Source organism: Pagrus major, chromosome 21 (assembly GCF_040436345.1).
Source record: "Pagrus major chromosome 21, Pma_NU_1.0".
Taxonomy (NCBI): domain Eukaryota; kingdom Metazoa; phylum Chordata; class Actinopteri; order Spariformes; family Sparidae; genus Pagrus; species Pagrus major.
In genome coordinates, this window is record NC_133235.1 from 23,216,951 (window position 1) to 23,235,074 (window position 18,124).

The window sequence follows — 18,124 nt, forward strand, 5'->3', positions numbered from 1 at the left end:
TTAAAAAAAAAAAAAAGCTGCTCAGTACCCAACAGCAGACAAAAACGGTTAGCAACAAGCTGGTGAACACAGTGGAGCATGGCTGCTGAAGAGCCAGTGGGAGTTGGTAGAGACCAAAAAGAGAGCAAAAAGACAGTGAATATTGGGCTTAAATTTCTCAGGTGGACACAAACATGGCTCCGATCGAATCATGATGTTCCTCTGTAATTGCAGGAAGTCTAAATGAGCAGGCGTTGGCTGACAATTTTGCTATATCGGCTTAAAAGCTGATGAAATGTTAATATTGTGTGCATAATATAATGTATGAATATTGCAGGTTTAACTACTTTGCTGTGGATATTCATTCATTCATTACATACTGGCACTCGCTACGATATTGGACCAGGAAATGTCTGTTTTAAACCAAGTCTCCGAGTTATAGTTGTGATGTTTATGTGTTGCAGGGGTGCTGTTCAGTATTGAGGTCACTTCAACGTTTTTTGCGGTGAGGAACTACTGGAGGGGCTTCTTTGCCGCCACCTTCAGTGCCTTCATATTCAGAGTGTTGGCTGTGTGGAACCAGGAGGAAGGTAAAAGTCCTTATTCCAGTGTTTCAATTACAGTTTTCTTTGTGTGTTTTTCTGTTGTCTAGATGGTGATTCAGTATTTGTAAGCATACTATATCTGAGTACAGTATACCAGTATAAATGTTTAGTTTGTGCTTAGTGTCCTGTCCCTTTCAAGTCAGTGTAATGTTGCTGTACAGTTTAACCAGAGTGAGAACAATCCTATTTTTCCTCAGAGACCATCACTGCTCTCTTTAAGACACGTTTCCGCCTGGACTTCCCGTTTGACCTTCAGGAGCTGCCAGCGTTCGCCATCCTCGGGTGAGTGGCTCTCTCTGGACCGACGCCACATTAAACTGATCCCGGAGCAGTTTGGCGCCTGATTTACTGAAGAGATCTGAGCTCCCATTCAGCCTCTCTCTCTCACTCTCTGTAGTCACATTCCCTTTGAGAGTCTGAAGGTTGATTTGTATTCAATGAACAAGGCATGAAATTAACTTTTTACTCTGCCGATCACAAGTAGAGGCTGTATCCACATCCTCACGTGCCAAATTTGATTTGTTTGATGCCAAAACGTTTTTATAGAGAAAGGCAATAAATTAACTTTGGTTGGCTTCCTGTCAAAGAGCCTCGGACTGACTAAACCAGAGACAGTGGAGGTGTGTTTTAGTGGCATGTGGTTCTTTTTCAGCGTTTCTCTTCTATTTTACCTTCAACAGAACAAACATGTATGTCTTTGTCTGTTTGCAGGATTGCCTGCGGTTTTGGTGGTGCCCTGTTTGTATATCTGAACCGGCTGATCGTAGAGTGCATGAGGAAACAGAAGACGATAAACAAGTTCTTGCTGAGGAAGTGAGTGTCTGATGTTACACACAACCTTGAACACTCTGTGGGCCGACATTTTGGGAAATATTTCCTCAACACTACATTGGCGTTGGTGAAGCGCATCCGACCTTCCGAGTCGGATATCTGACTTTTCTCCAGTTGAAAGTGCCGACTGGGGACTCGGAAATTGCGACTTCCAACATCAAATAGACGCACCACAGGACTTCCTCCTCTGTGCGCCGGTCATCGTTTACAGTCAGATTAGCAACTTGAGACGCAAGAATGGAGTTGAAGTTGACAGAACTCCTAATTTATCTGCACATGAATCCAGATACATTTTTAAAAAGCTAATTAAAAGCCAAATCGACATCAGATAGAGACTGCAATTCGGTCACTGCGGTCCGCCTCCTTTTCTCTCCACATGAAATGTTTAGCTGCATGCAACCAAAGCCCACTCAAGCAGGATTTGTTGATATGACTACAGTTTCAACACCAACCATTTGTCAGATGTAATGTAGGTGCTGACTACAAACAAAACTCATTACGTCATGACAGTGTTATGTGTTCAAAACTTGTATCTTGAAGTGAACATGTATGTAACGCTTTGATCCTACCCTCTCACTGAAGTTAGATAGTGTACAAACAAGTGATAGGCTGAGACAGAGACACCATCCACCCTATTACAAGACACTGTACCATCAAAATGATTTTGTGGCCATTATTTTAAGGTTAAAAAGTAAAACAATGTGCCCCTAAACTTGTATTTAACATTAGATTGGTGTCTTATGTCACAATGTTAATGTAGTGTTGAGGAAATCTAGGTGAAGTCCTCGCATGAATTGGGTCAGTTTCACACTTCACAGGGAGCTATTTATAGTTCTTCCCTCCTTAACACCCAGAAATCCAGTGTGCACATACAGTGTGACAGGCACACCCATTAATGACCCCGCAGTCCCTCTCTTCCTGTCAGGCGTCTGGTGTATCCCGCACTTGTCACCCTGCTGGTCTCCACGCTCACGTTCCCTCCGGGCTTCGGGCAGTTCATGGCTGGACAGGTGAGAAAATGCTTTTACACTCTTGTGACAGTATGAAAGCATGCCTCCACTGTTAGGGGATGATTGATGGTGATTTCAGATGAAGTGTGAGTCGATGTCATGGAGTGAGTCATTTTGTGCTCCTCTTTAAACTGTTCAAAAGTGGTCATGTTGCCTAATATGGTTCTCTCAGCAAAAGACCGTGTGTGTAGATGATGGAGCTTCACATTAAAAACAAATATTTTCTTTTTACCCTCACTTTTTTTCAACATTTTCAACCAGCAGAAAAGTAATGTTTATTGCCATAGTGTTAGAATCATTTTTTATAGTAGCGATTATAGTCTTTATTGATTTATTTGGTGATTATTTTGACGATTAGTCGAATAGCCTATAAAATGTCAAAACAAATTGTGAAAAATTATCATCACAATTTCCCAGAGCCCAAAATTTACATCCTTAAATTGCTTCTTTTATCCAACCAACAGTCCAAAACCCAAAGATTCCTCATTTACTATGATTAAATGACAAAGAAAAGCGGCAAATCTTCATATTTAAGAACCTCGAGCCTGCAAATGTTTGTCATTTTTGCTTGAAAAATGACTGAAACGATCAATTAATTGGCTAAATTTTGCAGCTCTAAAATACAAAACTTGCGGATCCAGTACTGTAGTAATGTCCAAAACCAAAACCAAGAAATAAGCTGCTGGTTCAGATGCCTGCAGATGCATCATCCTGACAATGAAAAAGTTTAACAACTGACGCAATGAAATGAAATATAGTTTGACTGTTTTTAGGCAGAAATGCAGAGAACATAGTTTTTGTCCTCCATAACAAGCTGTGTAGTTTCTCTTTGAGCCTCTGAAAACAAGAAAGCCACGTCTCTGGTGTCTTTGTTTTCAGACAGTGACTCTCTTCATGGAGAATAAAACATGTTGCTGCACCGGCATCAAAAAAGTTACATTTGTTTCTAGAAAATATTTGTAACAAGTGGAGTTTTATTGTAAAGGCAGGTGGAATGATCTCACCCTAATCGAATCATTTTTATTTATACAGCCCAAAATCACAATCACATCGCCTCAGTGGGCTTTACAGTCTGTACAGTGAACGACATCTTCTGTTCTCAGACCCTCGATTCAATGAAAAACTTGCCTGATAGCAGATTTTTTTCCACTTTAGAAAATCAAGAATTTAAAAGTCATTAACACCTCAAATTACCAGTTAAAATGGAGTATGAATGGAGTGCGGTGAACACATTATGAAATAGATTTAACTCCACAAAAAAGATTAAACTCCACTCAGTATTATTAATGCTATCATTAAAGGGGAAGTTTTGCTAATCTTTATGTGGATGTCCAATCAGTGTTAATGGTAATTGTAATTAAAGGAATACATTCTTCAGTGTGTGCTACTATATTAACCAAGAAAGTCGAGTTTTACTGCTGCAAAATCTGTTCTTCTCTGCACTGAAGGGTTGGTATGAAGCTGCTTTAGCTTTGATTTAGCCTCTGGGTAGCCAGGGGGCGTTCTGCTGCTCAGAAACATAACTTGTTCTCTTGTTTGTAAAACTAGCTACATTTCCAACAGCAAAAATGGCTTCACAGATTTTGAGTGCAAAGGAAGTCACAGACAAGGAGACATTATTGTGGGCAATGCATCACGGCAAGTGTTCCCAGAAGTCATACTCAGGGTTGGGAGGGTTACTTTAAAGATGTGTTTCGAGGGCACCCAGTAGCTCAGTTGGTAGAGGATGCGAGCCCATGTACAGAGGCTTTGTCCTCGCTGCAGCAGCCCAGCGTTTGAGTCCGACCTGCGACCCTTTGCTGCATGTCATCCCCCCTCTGTCATCTCATTTCATGTCATCTCTTAAGCTGTCCTGTCAATAAAGCCATGAAAAGGCCAAAAATATACTTGTTACAGCCTGCCTGTTAAAAAATTTAGTCAGTAATGTAATCCAGGTATCACATTGTTAATGTAATGTAACTTGATTACTTTCTGTTACTTAGTAAACATGTGCAAACAGAGACAAGAGAAAAGAAAAAAAGAAAAGATGACTTGTTTTAGTGTGTGTGTGACACTCGTGAAGTGTTTTTAATATATAATCCTGTTAGTAATCACGTTTTACTAAATGTATCTGTAATCTAATAGATTCTTTTTTTTCTGTAACTTTACTGGAACACAGTTACCTTTGTGTTGTATCCTAATTAGGTAACCCCGTTACATATATTCTGTCACTATCCTAGCTTGGTCATACTTGAGTAAAAGTAAAGATATCTTGACTTGACTAAAACATTTTTAAATATCTGATATTAAATATACTTAAATATCAAAAGTACAAATAAATGATACATATATTAACATACTCTGGGTTGATCAGAGCCAATATTCTGCATATTTCTTATTATTAGAATCATTGTTTTTTGCTTTTTTGTTTGTTTTTTGTACATTTATTTTAAAATGCAGCATGTCACTCTGCAAAGTAACTACTAACTGAAGTTATCAAATGAATGTAGTGGAGTGCAATATTTGTCTCCAAAATGTGGTGGAGTGGAAGTAAAAGGAGCAGAAAATGGAAATATTCAAGTACAAGTACCTCAAAATTGTATTTAAGTACAGTACTTGAGTAAATGTACTGGCTCCATGGCTCAAGAAACTTGGCTCTCTCTTTGAATATAGCATGCACTGAAGACTATCAACACTATATAGCAATAAAAATAAAAGTTATGACATATGAGCCAGTAGTATCAAACGCAGCATTTCCAGTAGATGTCGCCTTTGCTTCTGACCTTGTGTGAGCCTATTAAACTGGTCTGTCAGGTATGAGGGGATCCTAAGAAACATTCAGGTGCTCTAACTATTTTTCTTGTGTCAACCACATCAGCTGACGCAGCACGAGTCTCTGGTCGCTCTGTTCGACAACCGCACGTGGTGCCGTCAGGGCGTGGCGGAAGAGTTCGACTACATCAGCCACCACCACGCCTGGAAGCACCCCCAGGTCAACGTCTTCATCACGCTCATCCTCTTCATCATCATGAAGGTAAGCTTTACACGTACTGTAGGTCTACACAGTGTGAGTGATTTGAGTACGTTAAAGATGTGTCACACACTTCTCGCCTCTCTCTTTCAGTTCTGGATGTCTGCTGTGGCTACCACCATGCCTGTTCCCTGCGGGGCCTTCATGCCAGTTTTTCTTATCGGTGAATTTCTAAATATGTCTATGTTTTCTAAGTGAGTAAGAAAGCCTTGAAATAACTCGGTGCTGTTTCTGTGTGTGACTGACAGGCGCAGGATTTGGCAGACTTGTCGGAGAGATCATGGCGGCCATGTTTCCTGATGGCATACATGCTGACGGCAGCGTGTATCCCATAGTTCCTGGTGGCTATGCTGTAGTTGGTGAGTGGCTCTGAATTTGCTTCCTTTTTTTTTTTTTACGCACTGTACTTAAATTCACCATTTTGTATCTAATTTGCCTCGATAACCGATTTTCAGGCCACTCTTCACTTTCCCTCTCTGCCGTGTGATTGAAATTGACGCCGCTGCAAAGCTGCAGTCGTTTTTATCACTTCATACCAGCTTATAGAAGGTGACTGATGAAAATTGAGGGTAAAAAAATAAAATCGTTGGACACAAAATTGCTCCGGTCGTGACTCACTGGTTAGTGTGACAGGTCGGCGTTAAATGTAATGAATTAGAGTGACATCCCGGAGAAAAGCTTGTTTGGACCGGCTGTCTGGCAGTAAACTCGCCTCTGATTAATAACACACACTTTGCGCATTTAACATCACATATTGAAAAGTCTCATTTTTAAAACATACACTCCTCTATTAGCTGTATATGAATGGATTTAAAGAGACTAGACAGAAAGAAGATTTTTCTTAAATCCTCTTCCATCCTACACAGGTGCTGCAGCGTTGTCTGGAGCAGTCACCCACACTGTATCCACAGCGGTCATAGTGTTTGAGCTGACTGGTCAGATCTCCCACATCCTGCCTGTGATGATCGCTGTGATCCTGGCCAACGCCGTGGCCCAGTCGCTTCAGCCGTCGCTGTACGACTCCATCATCCGCATCAAGAAACTTCCATATCTGCCTGAGCTGGGCATGGGCCATCACGAGTGAGTTTTTTGTTTATAATTTAGCCTCTTTTTAAAAAAATCTCGCCCCTCCTCTTTTTTCCTCGTCACCCTGTTCACCCTTCTCCTCGTTTAAACTCAATATTTTTTCTCCCCTCTTCCGTGTTTCAGGAAGTATAATATCCGTGTGGAGGACATCATGGTCAGGGATGTGCGCTTCATCACTCTGAACTCTTCCTATCGGGAGCTGCAGGAGATGCTGCTGACTGGTCAGCTCAAAACGTTGGCCCTGGTTGAGGGCAGAGGTAAGCTGGGTTCCTCGAATGTTGGTGAATTTGAGGAGTATGGGGGGTCAGGGCTTGAAAAAATGGGCCGAAATAGACATTGGTCTTTAAAGTGCTTGTATTTATTTATTTATTTTGTTTGTTTGTTTGTTTGTTTATTTAATGGAAACTGTACGGTACGGTACCACTGTATACCACAAGAGGCGATAGTCTGATAGCTCCCAGTAGTTTCAGGTGGGGCATATATAAAGCGGGGAGTTGGCTGCTTAGTTTAATAAATAAAAAAAAAAAAACCTCACAAGATGTCAAGAGAGAAAAATCTACTTTCCTTTCTAAGAAGAAAATAAAACTGTTCACATCATTAACTCACCGTAAAACACACTTCATTTAAACTCAACATAAACTAAATAAAACTCACCAACAAAGTCATGGTTTGTCTTTCCACATCACCTCTGGTTTGGTCGAAATAAATCCTCAGTTCATAGAGTAAAATGTGAAAATAGTCCAGCTCCTTGCTGACGGCAGCTAGTCGCTACAACAAATAGTATACTGAGCAACAGTAAGCAGTTATGCGGCCCGTATAGTTTGGAGCTTTGAATTCTGCCTTTTTGTCACAAATACAGCTGTGACAAAATGTTTGTCAATATGCCATGTTGCACTGTCTGCGTGTCTCCTGACATTTTCTATCATCGCTGAGAACAACTGAGAAGTGATCACACATGAAATTCTCTCTCTCTCTTTAATTGTCGTCTGTGAGCCGCTGGTTCTCGTTATAAAATTCTCCGTGATGTAACAGTCATTAACTCATATCTGTGTCTATGCCATGTTGAGTAGTTGAATTTGAGGTAATTGGGCCTGGAAAGCCCTTGAAAAGTCATTGATTTTGAGGTTTAAGAAGGTGTGGGAACACCGGCTAAGAAAAAGAATCGATCTGAAAAAGTCGCGAGGTTCAACTAGTTTCTATCGTGTCAGTGTTGTAGGAATTCAGGAATAGAGCGGGTGTTGTTTGTAATGTTGCTATGCTGTTTGTTGTTTGTAATGTTGCTATGCTGTTATAATACCTGTGTTACCCCAGAAAGAAAAATGATACTTCTGAAAAGCAAGCCAAAATTAGCAAAGGTTAAATGTTGTCAAAACACAAGCAGTCGAACTTTTATGAACCCACCTGAACAAAGTGGTATTTACAGTTTGACAGTTACAATGCGCAGCTCAATTGAGCACAAAGGATTAAATAGTTTTATTGTACTGAAATCAGCCAAAATGACTTCATTTCTTCTGACAGGATTATGTAAAAACATCTCTGAGGAAAATGATGATTTTAAATCTACAGTTCAATCCGTTGCCACATCATTGGGTACACCTACAGTAGCTGGAATTAATTCAATTTAGTAAAACAATCCTGCAATAAATCCTACCTTCATGAAGACTGATCCATATTATTCCACCGTAATTAAACCAATAAGTTTAGACTGGATATTACAAACACTTCTATAAAACAATTCAGTACATTAGCACCACAAACTTGAATGAACACCTTTCTAACAGTTTCAACTATAATTAATTCAAAGCACAGGTTTATTACACTGCAGTAGTTTAAGCTAGTCTCTTTATCTCATTACCTGTTTTCTTTCTCTGCACTCCCTCAGACTCCATGATCCTGCTGGGCTCCATCGAGCGACTGCAGCTCCAGTCTCTGCTCTCTCTTCAGCTGGGCCGCAAGCGGAGGCTCGAGTACCTCCGCCAGCTGGCTCAAGACAACGGCACCCAGGATCACCTGCCCAGCCTGACCACCGACAGCACACCCAGCTCCCCCTGCGCCCACACTCACGTCAACGCCTCGTCCAACACTCGCCAAGCGGTCCGCTTCCTGGTGAGCACGCAACAGGTGTGAGGCGTCCGGGGGCGCCATGCAGGGGCTGGGCTGGGGCAAAGTCTGGCTGGGGTTGGGTTGTAGCAGTAGAGTAAAAGTGGATCAGCATGTTTGAAGCATGTAGCAGTAGGTAAAGGCACAGATGGAGGTGTTAGTCAGCTCTCGTGGTTCTGTAAGCATTGACAAACTATTTTGTATAAATGTTCTTGATTTCTATTAACACGTGTCCTCTGTGTCTCTGTCGTCTGTGCCCTTACCTGTGCTGTCCTGTTCGTTCATGTGCATGTGCTCGTTCGTATTTGTCTTTTCTGTGGATCTGCTGTGAATGTGTGTGTGCGTACGTGTGTGTGTGTGTGTGTGTGTGTGTGTGTGTGTGTGTGTGTGTGTGTGCGCGCGCTTGTGTCTGGCTTTGTCTGTTAATACATTTTCCATGTAGATCTCCACAGAGGAGTCTTCCTCCTTCAGCCCAGTGGTGTCCAACGTTCAGCTTCCTCTGAAATCGGCCTTGAAAACTGTGTCCGCCATCAGCGACACAGAGACACCAAACAGTATGTCCTTCAAACACAGACAGGCATGGGATACTGAAAAGAAACTGATTGAAAAAATTCACATTTCTAATCCAAATTAAAAAGAAATTGACTCTCTTTTTTCTCCCCGAGGCTCTCAGACTCTCTCCTGTGCAGACCAAGACAAGGAGCTGCTGGAGGTGAGAAGGATGTAATAAATGTGTGGGTGCAAGCGTACCGTATGAATGTGACGCGTATCGTATGCGTGGGTGTGTGTGCTCTCTCTGAGTCCACGCATATACCGTCCTCCTCCTCTTCCTCCTGCTGACAGGCAGGATCCACCCACAGGCAGCAGGGATTTCCTGTGTGATCTCACGCTGTGGTCGTGGATTTTTGTTTTAAAACTTCTGTGAGTCATTGCCCCCCTCACCACAAAACACATTCACTGCCAGTCAAACGCTTTTTGAACATCCTACATTTGAGCATCTTTGGTTAAGTTTTACGCAATGCATGATGGTGTCATGCGGTGTGTTTTGTCTATCTTTAACCTCTTAAACATTGCTGACGCACTGTCGGGTCAGTCTTTGGGTCAAAAACTTTGTGGCTGTGCAGCTAGACATTGTTCAAAACCCAGAGAACTTTATTCTGATTATGGAGATCCCAACGTTTATAAAGATACTAGATAAGTCGGGATCAATTTGTGGGAAGTTGTGTAGAAACAAATTTCTTTTTGATGGATTGATGCTCTTGATTTAGATATTTTAAAGATCATAGAGCTCATGTTTCCCAAACTCCTTCCATAAGCCAAAACTATCTTAAACCCACCTTTTTTTTTGAACAATTGCAATATTGAGTCAATCACACATCAACAAACACACAGCAATTTATAAACACCACATAAAAATAGGTCTGATAAATGAAGAATAACATGCATTTAACTCCCTTGTTTTATAAGTTCTGATCACTTTATAAAATGTAAATAATTTAATCATACATGTTTTAGTGTAATTTATAACTTTAAATTAATTTGAAAATTAAAAAAATATTCTAATTGGCCTGTCGTGTCCCACCTGCAGTGCCGTCATGGCCAACCAGGTGGCTGCAGCCCACGCTTTGGCAATCACTGGTCCAAAATGATAAATTAGTGCACAGAAACGGGAAACTTCAATTGAAGTTATTAATTAAAATGATCCCAAGCATCTTTTTCTGTATTATAATCTCCAACTGCCAAAATCGTTTTCATGTCGGCACATATCCCTAATTATTAATTATTTGTATAATCTGAGCACTGGAGGGAAGTGACGCCCTGTCGGAAGTCAGTCAGTGAAGGGAACTTGGGATCCTCGCAGCATTTTGAATCTTATCAGTACAGTAGAGGTCCTTGCTGCGGCCCACTGTTAAGTTTTTGCCTTCAAAGGGAAAAAGTTTTGGCCCCTGCACCAAATGAAAGATCAAAGGATCAACAGAGTTATTATAATTCCTCCTCAGGGGTCATGAATGTTTAAACAAAAATTTCATGGCAGTTTTAATTGTTGAGTTATTTTCCTGGAAACCAAAAACCACGGCTCTGCTGCAGGAACAGTTTGGGAATCACTTCTACAGAGCAGCTTTAATGAAGCGCTGGAACAAGCTGTGTTAATGGTATATATTCCTGTCAGACGGTGTGGAACAGGCAGGAATGAGATGATTTTTTTCCAGCCTTAAAGCTACCTAAGTGGACATTCAAGGGAAAACATAAAGGATAAAATTTCTTAACTAAAACGTTCGAATATAAGGTGTTCAAAAACCTTTTTGTTCTGGCCGTGTATCTACCATCCAATGCTGTATAAGCATTGGGCTTCTCGTGCAGAGTTTGTGCCCTCACCTTCATCTGTGGTGTAGTAATTATACCCTTTCAGCAACATTGTGCTCACATCACGGGGACTTCTCCCAGCAGAAGTCAGACTGGGATCCAATGTTGCCATGACACCATGTAAGGGGGTAAAACTGTCCAGTTTCGCTGATGCTATGTTAATGTTGTGCTGTGTTGATGCCTTCTCTCCCCTGGAAGAGCCCGGCTGGTCCGGCTCCTCCTGAAAAAAGAAAGCCCAAACGAGTGAGGATCTCCATGGCGGTAAGATTGTCTGCCGCCTAGAGACTGTTGCTTAGTAACCGTTGCCTTGCGACACGCACGTAGTGAGCGCAGGACCAAAATATTTGTGGTGCACCAACCGAAGCATTAGAGTGGCTTTGCAGAGAGAGCGAGAGAAAGTGTGTAAGAGAGGTGTAATTGTCTTTTCAACATCAGTGTTAAGACGAAATGTTTAATCAGCTTTGACTCAATAAACCGCTGGTGATGTTCTGTGTGTTTGGTTGTGCGATCCTGTGTTTTTTGAGACTTTGTTTTGTGTTTTTGATTTTTAAGGTGGTTGATTCTTAAAGTTAATGCTGTGATTGCTGTTGTTGTTTCTGGGTATTAGGTGAAGCGTTTGACCCATAAACCAAACTTTTCCCTCACCTTTACCTCAGAAACTCTACATATAAGTGATTCTTTAGGTTACATTGTGTACGTGTTGGTACACTATGTATGTGTAGTGTACGAACTGGAGTTTTAGTGTAAAATCTTACTTTGTTTTTATATATGTAGAAGGAAAATGTATGTCTGACTCCATTTTGTCTTTTAGGACTCTTCTGAAGTGGAGGATTGCATGACTCCATCAGAGGTGAGGCTCGCACCGAACAGGAAATATACGAGAATGAGTGTTAAAATGCAGAGTTTATGAGTGTGCGGCCGTGTCATCCGTCTCGTTGCAGATTGGGGAGTGGGAGGAGCAGCAGCTCGACGAGCCGGTGGATTTCAAGAACTGCAAGATTGATCCCGCCCCCTTCCAGCTGGTGGAGCAAACGTCTCTGCATAAGGTTCAATATCAACAGAAAGAACTGAACACTGAAATACAATTAATAAACAGTGATTAAAACATTTAAGTAATTTAATGTAGATGTTCCTTCTGATTATAAGGGATAAACTCAATGTGAAGTGTCATATTTAATGCAAAGTTTCTCTATCATGCTGAGGCAGTGTGAATAAATTTAAATTAATGCAGTTATACAAAAACCTTTTTAAACACTGACTCAACATGATAGAAAAACTTTGTGCTAAATGTGACACTTTACATTGAACTACATGTAATAGACATTACATGTAGTTAAAATACTTAAAGTCACTGTTTTAAGCAAATTATTAGTCTATTTTACAAAAGTAAAAGCACTCATTATACAAAATTACACATTTCAGAAAAGTGAATATTATTTTACGGGATTATGATCATTGATGCATTAATGTGTACATCACTCTGATGTTGAATCTGGGAAAAGTGGAGCTAATTTTAAAAAATGCGTCGTTATAATTTATTTGTTGATGATATGATCTAAATCTGTAAAGTAACTAAAGTTATCAGAGAAAAGTAGTGAAATAAAAAGTACAATATTTCCCTCTGTTTTACAACAATTCAGTGTTCTGCTATAAGTACATCAAAATTGTACTTGAGTAAATGTAGTTAGTTACATTCCACCAATGTCCTGAAATTCAGACTAGCGTGTCTGAAATCATTTTGCCTTCTCTCACCTTCTCTGACGACTTCAACAATGTTGTTTGGGACGTCGACCCTTCAGTTGTTCGGTTGCAGCAACCTGAAATTGCAGGATGATGCCGGACAATAGACAAACACTTTTCCCTGAACTCAATGGAAACAGTTATGAGGTGAAGGAAAGATGTGAAGGAGAATCCATGAGGACTTAGGAAAAGACAACTGCGGTGCTAAGAGGATCGGACTGCACCAACGAATGTTGCGATGGCTTTATCCCCTTTACTTTCATTGGTCCAGTGTGTCCTATGCTGAAGGAGATAAGAAAGCTAGCATTGAAGCACCTGTCCTTGGCATTTTGAGATTTCGAGCAGCTCTAAGCAGCATCATTGACCCAGTCTGCTTGAAATCAGCTGTTCTGATCTCATTTGATATGTATGAGTGTGTGCTTCCCACACAGAGCGTACTTTAAGTGAAGCGCTTGTTATAATCATATTGTAAGGTCAAAGACATACTATGCTGAAGCTTTGAGTGTTGTTTTTTTGCATTAGTTAACATAAAATATAGGTGGTTTTTCAGTCATAGACAGTGAGTAAGCAGCTGACTTTATGTGTTGTGAACGCAGCTATAATTCATCTAAAGCCTCCCGCTGGTACAGCAGCACATCGGGACAAACTCACACTCGCTCTCGTTTTCCCAACTGGGTAGATAGAGGCGACATTCACCACAGAGTGACCTTGAATCGTTTCAGTTCCATTTACATTCATAAAAGTACGATTACATTCACGGTTTGTTGGTGACAAACGTGTAGCTTGCCCTCACAGTGACCATCTCTAAAGGCAAAAATATCATGATGTCTGATCCTGGTGTGACATTTTCCATAACGATGATCCAAAATGCAAATGAAGCCCCTCCCTGAGTCTGTATCCAGGCCATGACCCATCTCTCCTCCTCCACAGACCCACACTATCTTCTCTCTGCTGGGTCTGGATCACGCCTACGTTACCAGCATGGGACGTCTGGTCGGAGTGGTCTCTCTCAAAGAGGTGAGCGTGCATGTTGTCCTTCAGTAAAGCTTCTGATATGAGAATATTTTCTTCAAATGATCATTAATCCATCCCTTTCATCTCTTTTTTTTTTCACTTTCATTGGCTCTGCTCTTTTCTTCCTGCTGGCTGTGGCTCTATCTCCAGCTGCGTAAGGCCATAGAGGGCTCAGTGACAGTGACTGGAGTTAAAGTACGCCCTCCGTTGGCCAGTTTCCGTGACTGTGGGAACAGCACAAGTGTGTCCGAAGTAACAGAACTACACAAGCTGTGCATCCGCCACAGGGGGCTCTCATTGCCACGGGAGCCCAACCCTCCCGACGTGGAGGAACAACCAGATCTCCAGTACAAAGAGATCCCTGTCAACTTCTCGGACAAAACGACTTTGCAGCTGGAAACCAGCCCCGGCGACACCACAAGTCCGTCGTCGGAGTTGGTGCTCCAAGAAAGCCCCTCGTTCACGGAGGACCAATCGGAGTTTACTTTTGACTGCAGCCCCTCCCACACTGAGGAGTCAGAGCTGGCCTGTGACTATGACCTCCCTGCCCAAACTCCTGAGCTGGACCAAACAATGGAGCAAGAAGAACAGGGGAGTCCGTCTTCGAACAAGGACCTATCAGAACCTGAGGGAGAGGGTAGCCCCGTCCACACTGAGGACCAATCAGAATGATCAGAGGGGATCCATACCGTCGCCTCATGAATGTTGACGTTTCTTACATTTGTAGAGGTCACTCTCACCTCCAAGTCCAGCCTAGATACCCGTGTTTCTAACGTTGTTGTGGCCTGAGTGAGCGAGTGAGATTGTGACATTTAGTATTGTGTTACTGTGCAGATGCCTGGATAAAGTGTGTAGATAAAGGACAAAGTTATGTTTATGTGATATTTTTATTATTGTCAACAAATCCCATGAAAAAAACAAACAACAATTGATTTGTCTCTTAACACTTTCCTCTCCTGTCTGAGGCTCATTCATTCCTGTTGGAGACATAAACTCACTGATTTTACATGTCGAAGTCTTGGGAAGTAGTGCTGCATATGTGAAAACTATAAGTTTAAAAATCTGGGGTTGTAGAGTTAGAAAGAATAGAGCATACCAGCCCTCTGTAGCTCTTCATCTCTGCTCAAAGCAGTGGGTGAGTTGCATTGTAGGTAATTTAGGCGCCAGGCTTTGACAAGGAAGGAGAAGTCATGGAATAAAAAAGATAAGTCAGTGGAGTACTCTTTGAAAAACAAGAAATAAATGTATAGTTTAAACAGGAAACGGCAAAGTATGTTTCTGCAAATGACGGATATGCTGCAACTTTGAGTTTACTTACTTAATTTGTTAAGAAATTAAAGGTGCAGTATGTAAGAATTGGCCACCTGTTCAATTCAAATAAATAGGGGTAGCATATTACCAGAGCAACCGCTAACTGCTGCTGCTGCTAACTGTAGCTTCCGTTGGCAAGGAAGCTCAGTTTACCGTGTAGCTAGCGGTCTTGTTCGCTGACTGACGGAGCACCGGGGGATTGTTGGTGTTGTTCACTATCAGACTTTCACCTCTTTAGGTAGAATGTAGCTAGGGGCTAGGTGGTTAGCATGCTAACTTCAGTAGATATCCCTGTCGCACAATAGAAAAATATCTTGGAAATAACATCAAAACTGTTGTTTCTTTACATTCTGTTGATAATTTTAGTTAATCTTTGAATTTTTTAAACTAAAATTCTTACATACTGCACCTTTTTTAATTAAAATGTATAGCTAGGTGTTACGTGTCGGTGCACCTGAATAAAAAAGCACCAGTGTTTAAAAGTTAGCCTTTGCGTCCTCTCCACCTCCTGATATTAAAGTCAGGTCTTAAACAAGTAATGTGAACGTGATAAGACACGTTTTGTAGAAATGTCATTACTGTACGTAGTCTGACATGTACAAATGTGAAAGCATCAGCGGTTTGCAGAAACTTGACCTGCCAACCTTTTGATTTTCGCAACTGGGTTTTCTCAGTTGTCAGATAATTGCAGATGTTGATGCTTGAGCTTTTTATTGGCCTGAAAGCTGAACTGAAACTGCAGGTTCTCCAAGGTCAAGAATGACCTTTAAAACTAAACCATTTTGTTTGAAATGATGTGGTATAATCGAAAGGTTGAGAACAGCTATTAAATGGACCTTTAGGTGAGATTATTTTATCAATATATTTTCATTAAAAACAGCTGGACACTGAAGCTTATATTTCTCAGACAAGAATAAATAGAGGATTTGTCTCTCAGCCTTTGGTGACTCGAGTACTTTACAGCACCAGGAGTTTGTTTGTGGGATATTCACCATGTAGTGCCCAAATTCATTGTGATGAATGAACATGTCACTCAAACAGGGTAAAATAGTGAATCTACTTTCAGGCTATATTCAGGAACATGTCAACCAGTGCGACGATGTGGTTCATTTGTGTGTTTTAAATACGTTTTTTTTTAGCTCGAATAAATTGCAGCATTCATGGGATTTGTTAATGATATAGAAAAATACAGAATATCACCAGCTTTATCTTTTAAATGTGTGTGTGTGATTGTGTGCGAGAGAGAGAGAGAGAGAGCGAGAGAGACTTTTTGACACTTTCCTTGCATTGCTCAAATCCGGTTCAGACTCTTCGACATAATTAGAGTCTTTTTTTTGCCAAAAGAACATCCTGTAAACACGACTTCAAACATTACGAGGAGGGAGATAAGTCACACGGGGCAGAAATGGGAGTGAATAACAGAGAAGAAAGCACAGAAGAACAGAGAAAATTATTCAAATGAGCACATGATGTTATCGATTTAAACTACCTATTCCCCAGCACCGGACTAACACATCCGAGGGCCAGAAAAGACACGGTGGTGTTGGTTATATGTTGGCTGATATGCAATAAATTTACAGTAATAATGCAGTAAAAGGTGATATAACAGCAACAGCGTCATCACTAGTTTGTCCATGTCGTTATCAGTAGCCTTTTTTTCCTTTTTTTTTTATTTGACTACTAAATATTTGTGTCGGGTCATATCAGCCCCCCAAAATCCCCAATTAACTGTTCACATGACGACAAAGGCAGCTTACAAAGGTCCACCGAGTTTAGTACAGGGCTCCAAATAACGATGAAGCACATTGTAATTACCATGAGTATTAATTTCCTGCACATGTAGCCTTGTTTGGCTTTATAGGGGCTGATTCAATAAGGGCAAACGTAGACGTGTCGTTCTTGTCACTTGAACTGCCTCCACATTTTTCCTGCTATGTGAATTATCTGTGTTTACCGTGTTTCTAGCATGATAAAAGGAACAACACTTTGAGCTCAGAGTGAAAAGGAACGATGCAGGAAGTTGTACAGAGCACACAAAATACACACACACATACACTTAAGCGCACACGTGTATGCGGCCTGTAGATATTAATAACACCGTGATATGTTACACGTATCTTAATCCAGCCCGGCCTCTAATGCAACGTCGAGAAATGTAACTTCTGTCTGAAGCACAGTGATACCCAAAAACTGTCGTAGAGCAAAGTGTGTGTGTGTGAGTCCTCGTTACGACCTTCAAATGGGTGTAAGTATTTTAGCTTCATGCGACGATTTTTGAGCCATATTTCAATCTTACGTGACGTCATCGCAGCTCATTTTTTTGGGTCCGTGTAAAACATTCGTGCAACGATTTATTAACGTCCTAACTTTCTGTTTGCATATAGAGTGTGAAGTAGTGCTCGCCATATAAGATAACGTATAAGGAGTTAAATGTAGAGAGTGTATAAGCTAATTTGCAGCGTATCTAGTTAAGCAATAAGTCTGTAGTATCTCCCTTTATATGGCACTGGCCTGTATATGCTTTGTACATATGAACATACACGGATGAGATCTGCGCACACGCTACTGTACATAGGAGAATTATGCATTTGAGATCCGACAGCCATTGTTATTTTTCAGAGAACATGAAATTGTTTTTGTACATGAGTGAATGATTAAAATTGAAAAAGAACAAAAACACCTTTAAAAAAACAAACAAGCTGAGAAGTTGTGTTTCTTCCTTGTGGTGGTAAGTATTTCTACTTGGCTACATGTCATCATGTTGTCGGCCTTTTTTTACTCCACTACATTTATTTGATAAATTGAATCACTAGTTACTTTAATGGTCCCATTTTACTCTCATTTTCAGGTTCATGCTTTTATTTACAGCGTGAAGTGAAGATGGAACGATATAATATTTTATCACGGATCGAGATAAAAAACAGTTGATCGTGGGGAATTTTCATCGTGATAATCGTGAATCAAGATAATCATGAAACATCCTCTTGAAAAAGCTGTCTAGCTCAATGACGTACATCCGATATTGGTTTATCCCCCACAAAAACAAGTCAGATCAGATGTGTGTAAATACTACG

At 40.9% G+C, this 18,124-nt stretch overlaps 1 protein-coding gene across 4 annotated transcripts in view; it reads left to right on the forward strand.

Moving 5' to 3' along the window:
* Positions 1-17,735, forward strand: part of clcn2a (chloride channel, voltage-sensitive 2a) — a 33,218-nt gene extending 15,483 nt beyond the window's left edge. The window contains exons 9-25 of one of the 4 annotated variants that reach the window (XM_073491415.1): positions 444-569; positions 782-866; positions 1,296-1,397; positions 2,341-2,425; positions 5,283-5,438; positions 5,529-5,598; positions 5,684-5,794; positions 6,302-6,515; positions 6,645-6,778; positions 8,404-8,627; positions 9,064-9,175; positions 9,287-9,333; positions 11,184-11,246; positions 11,797-11,835; positions 11,927-12,031; positions 13,656-13,742; positions 13,890-17,735. In XM_073491415.1, coding sequence (XP_073347516.1) covers positions 444-569; positions 782-866; positions 1,296-1,397; positions 2,341-2,425; positions 5,283-5,438; positions 5,529-5,598; positions 5,684-5,794; positions 6,302-6,515; positions 6,645-6,778; positions 8,404-8,627; positions 9,064-9,175; positions 9,287-9,333; positions 11,184-11,246; positions 11,797-11,835; positions 11,927-12,031; positions 13,656-13,742; positions 13,890-14,411 — 2,282 coding nt within the window. In that variant the 3' untranslated portion in view covers positions 14,412-17,735. Of the gene's footprint in view, positions 1-443; positions 570-781; positions 867-1,295; positions 1,398-2,322; positions 2,426-5,282; positions 5,439-5,528; positions 5,599-5,683; positions 5,795-6,301; positions 6,516-6,644; positions 6,779-8,403; positions 8,643-9,063; positions 9,176-9,286; positions 9,334-11,183; positions 11,247-11,796; positions 11,836-11,926; positions 12,032-13,655; positions 13,743-13,889 lie in introns of all 4 variants that reach the window. The other 3 variants (XM_073491411.1, XM_073491413.1, XM_073491414.1) reach the window with 3 other exon arrangements.
* Positions 17,736-18,124: the final 389 nt, after the last annotated feature.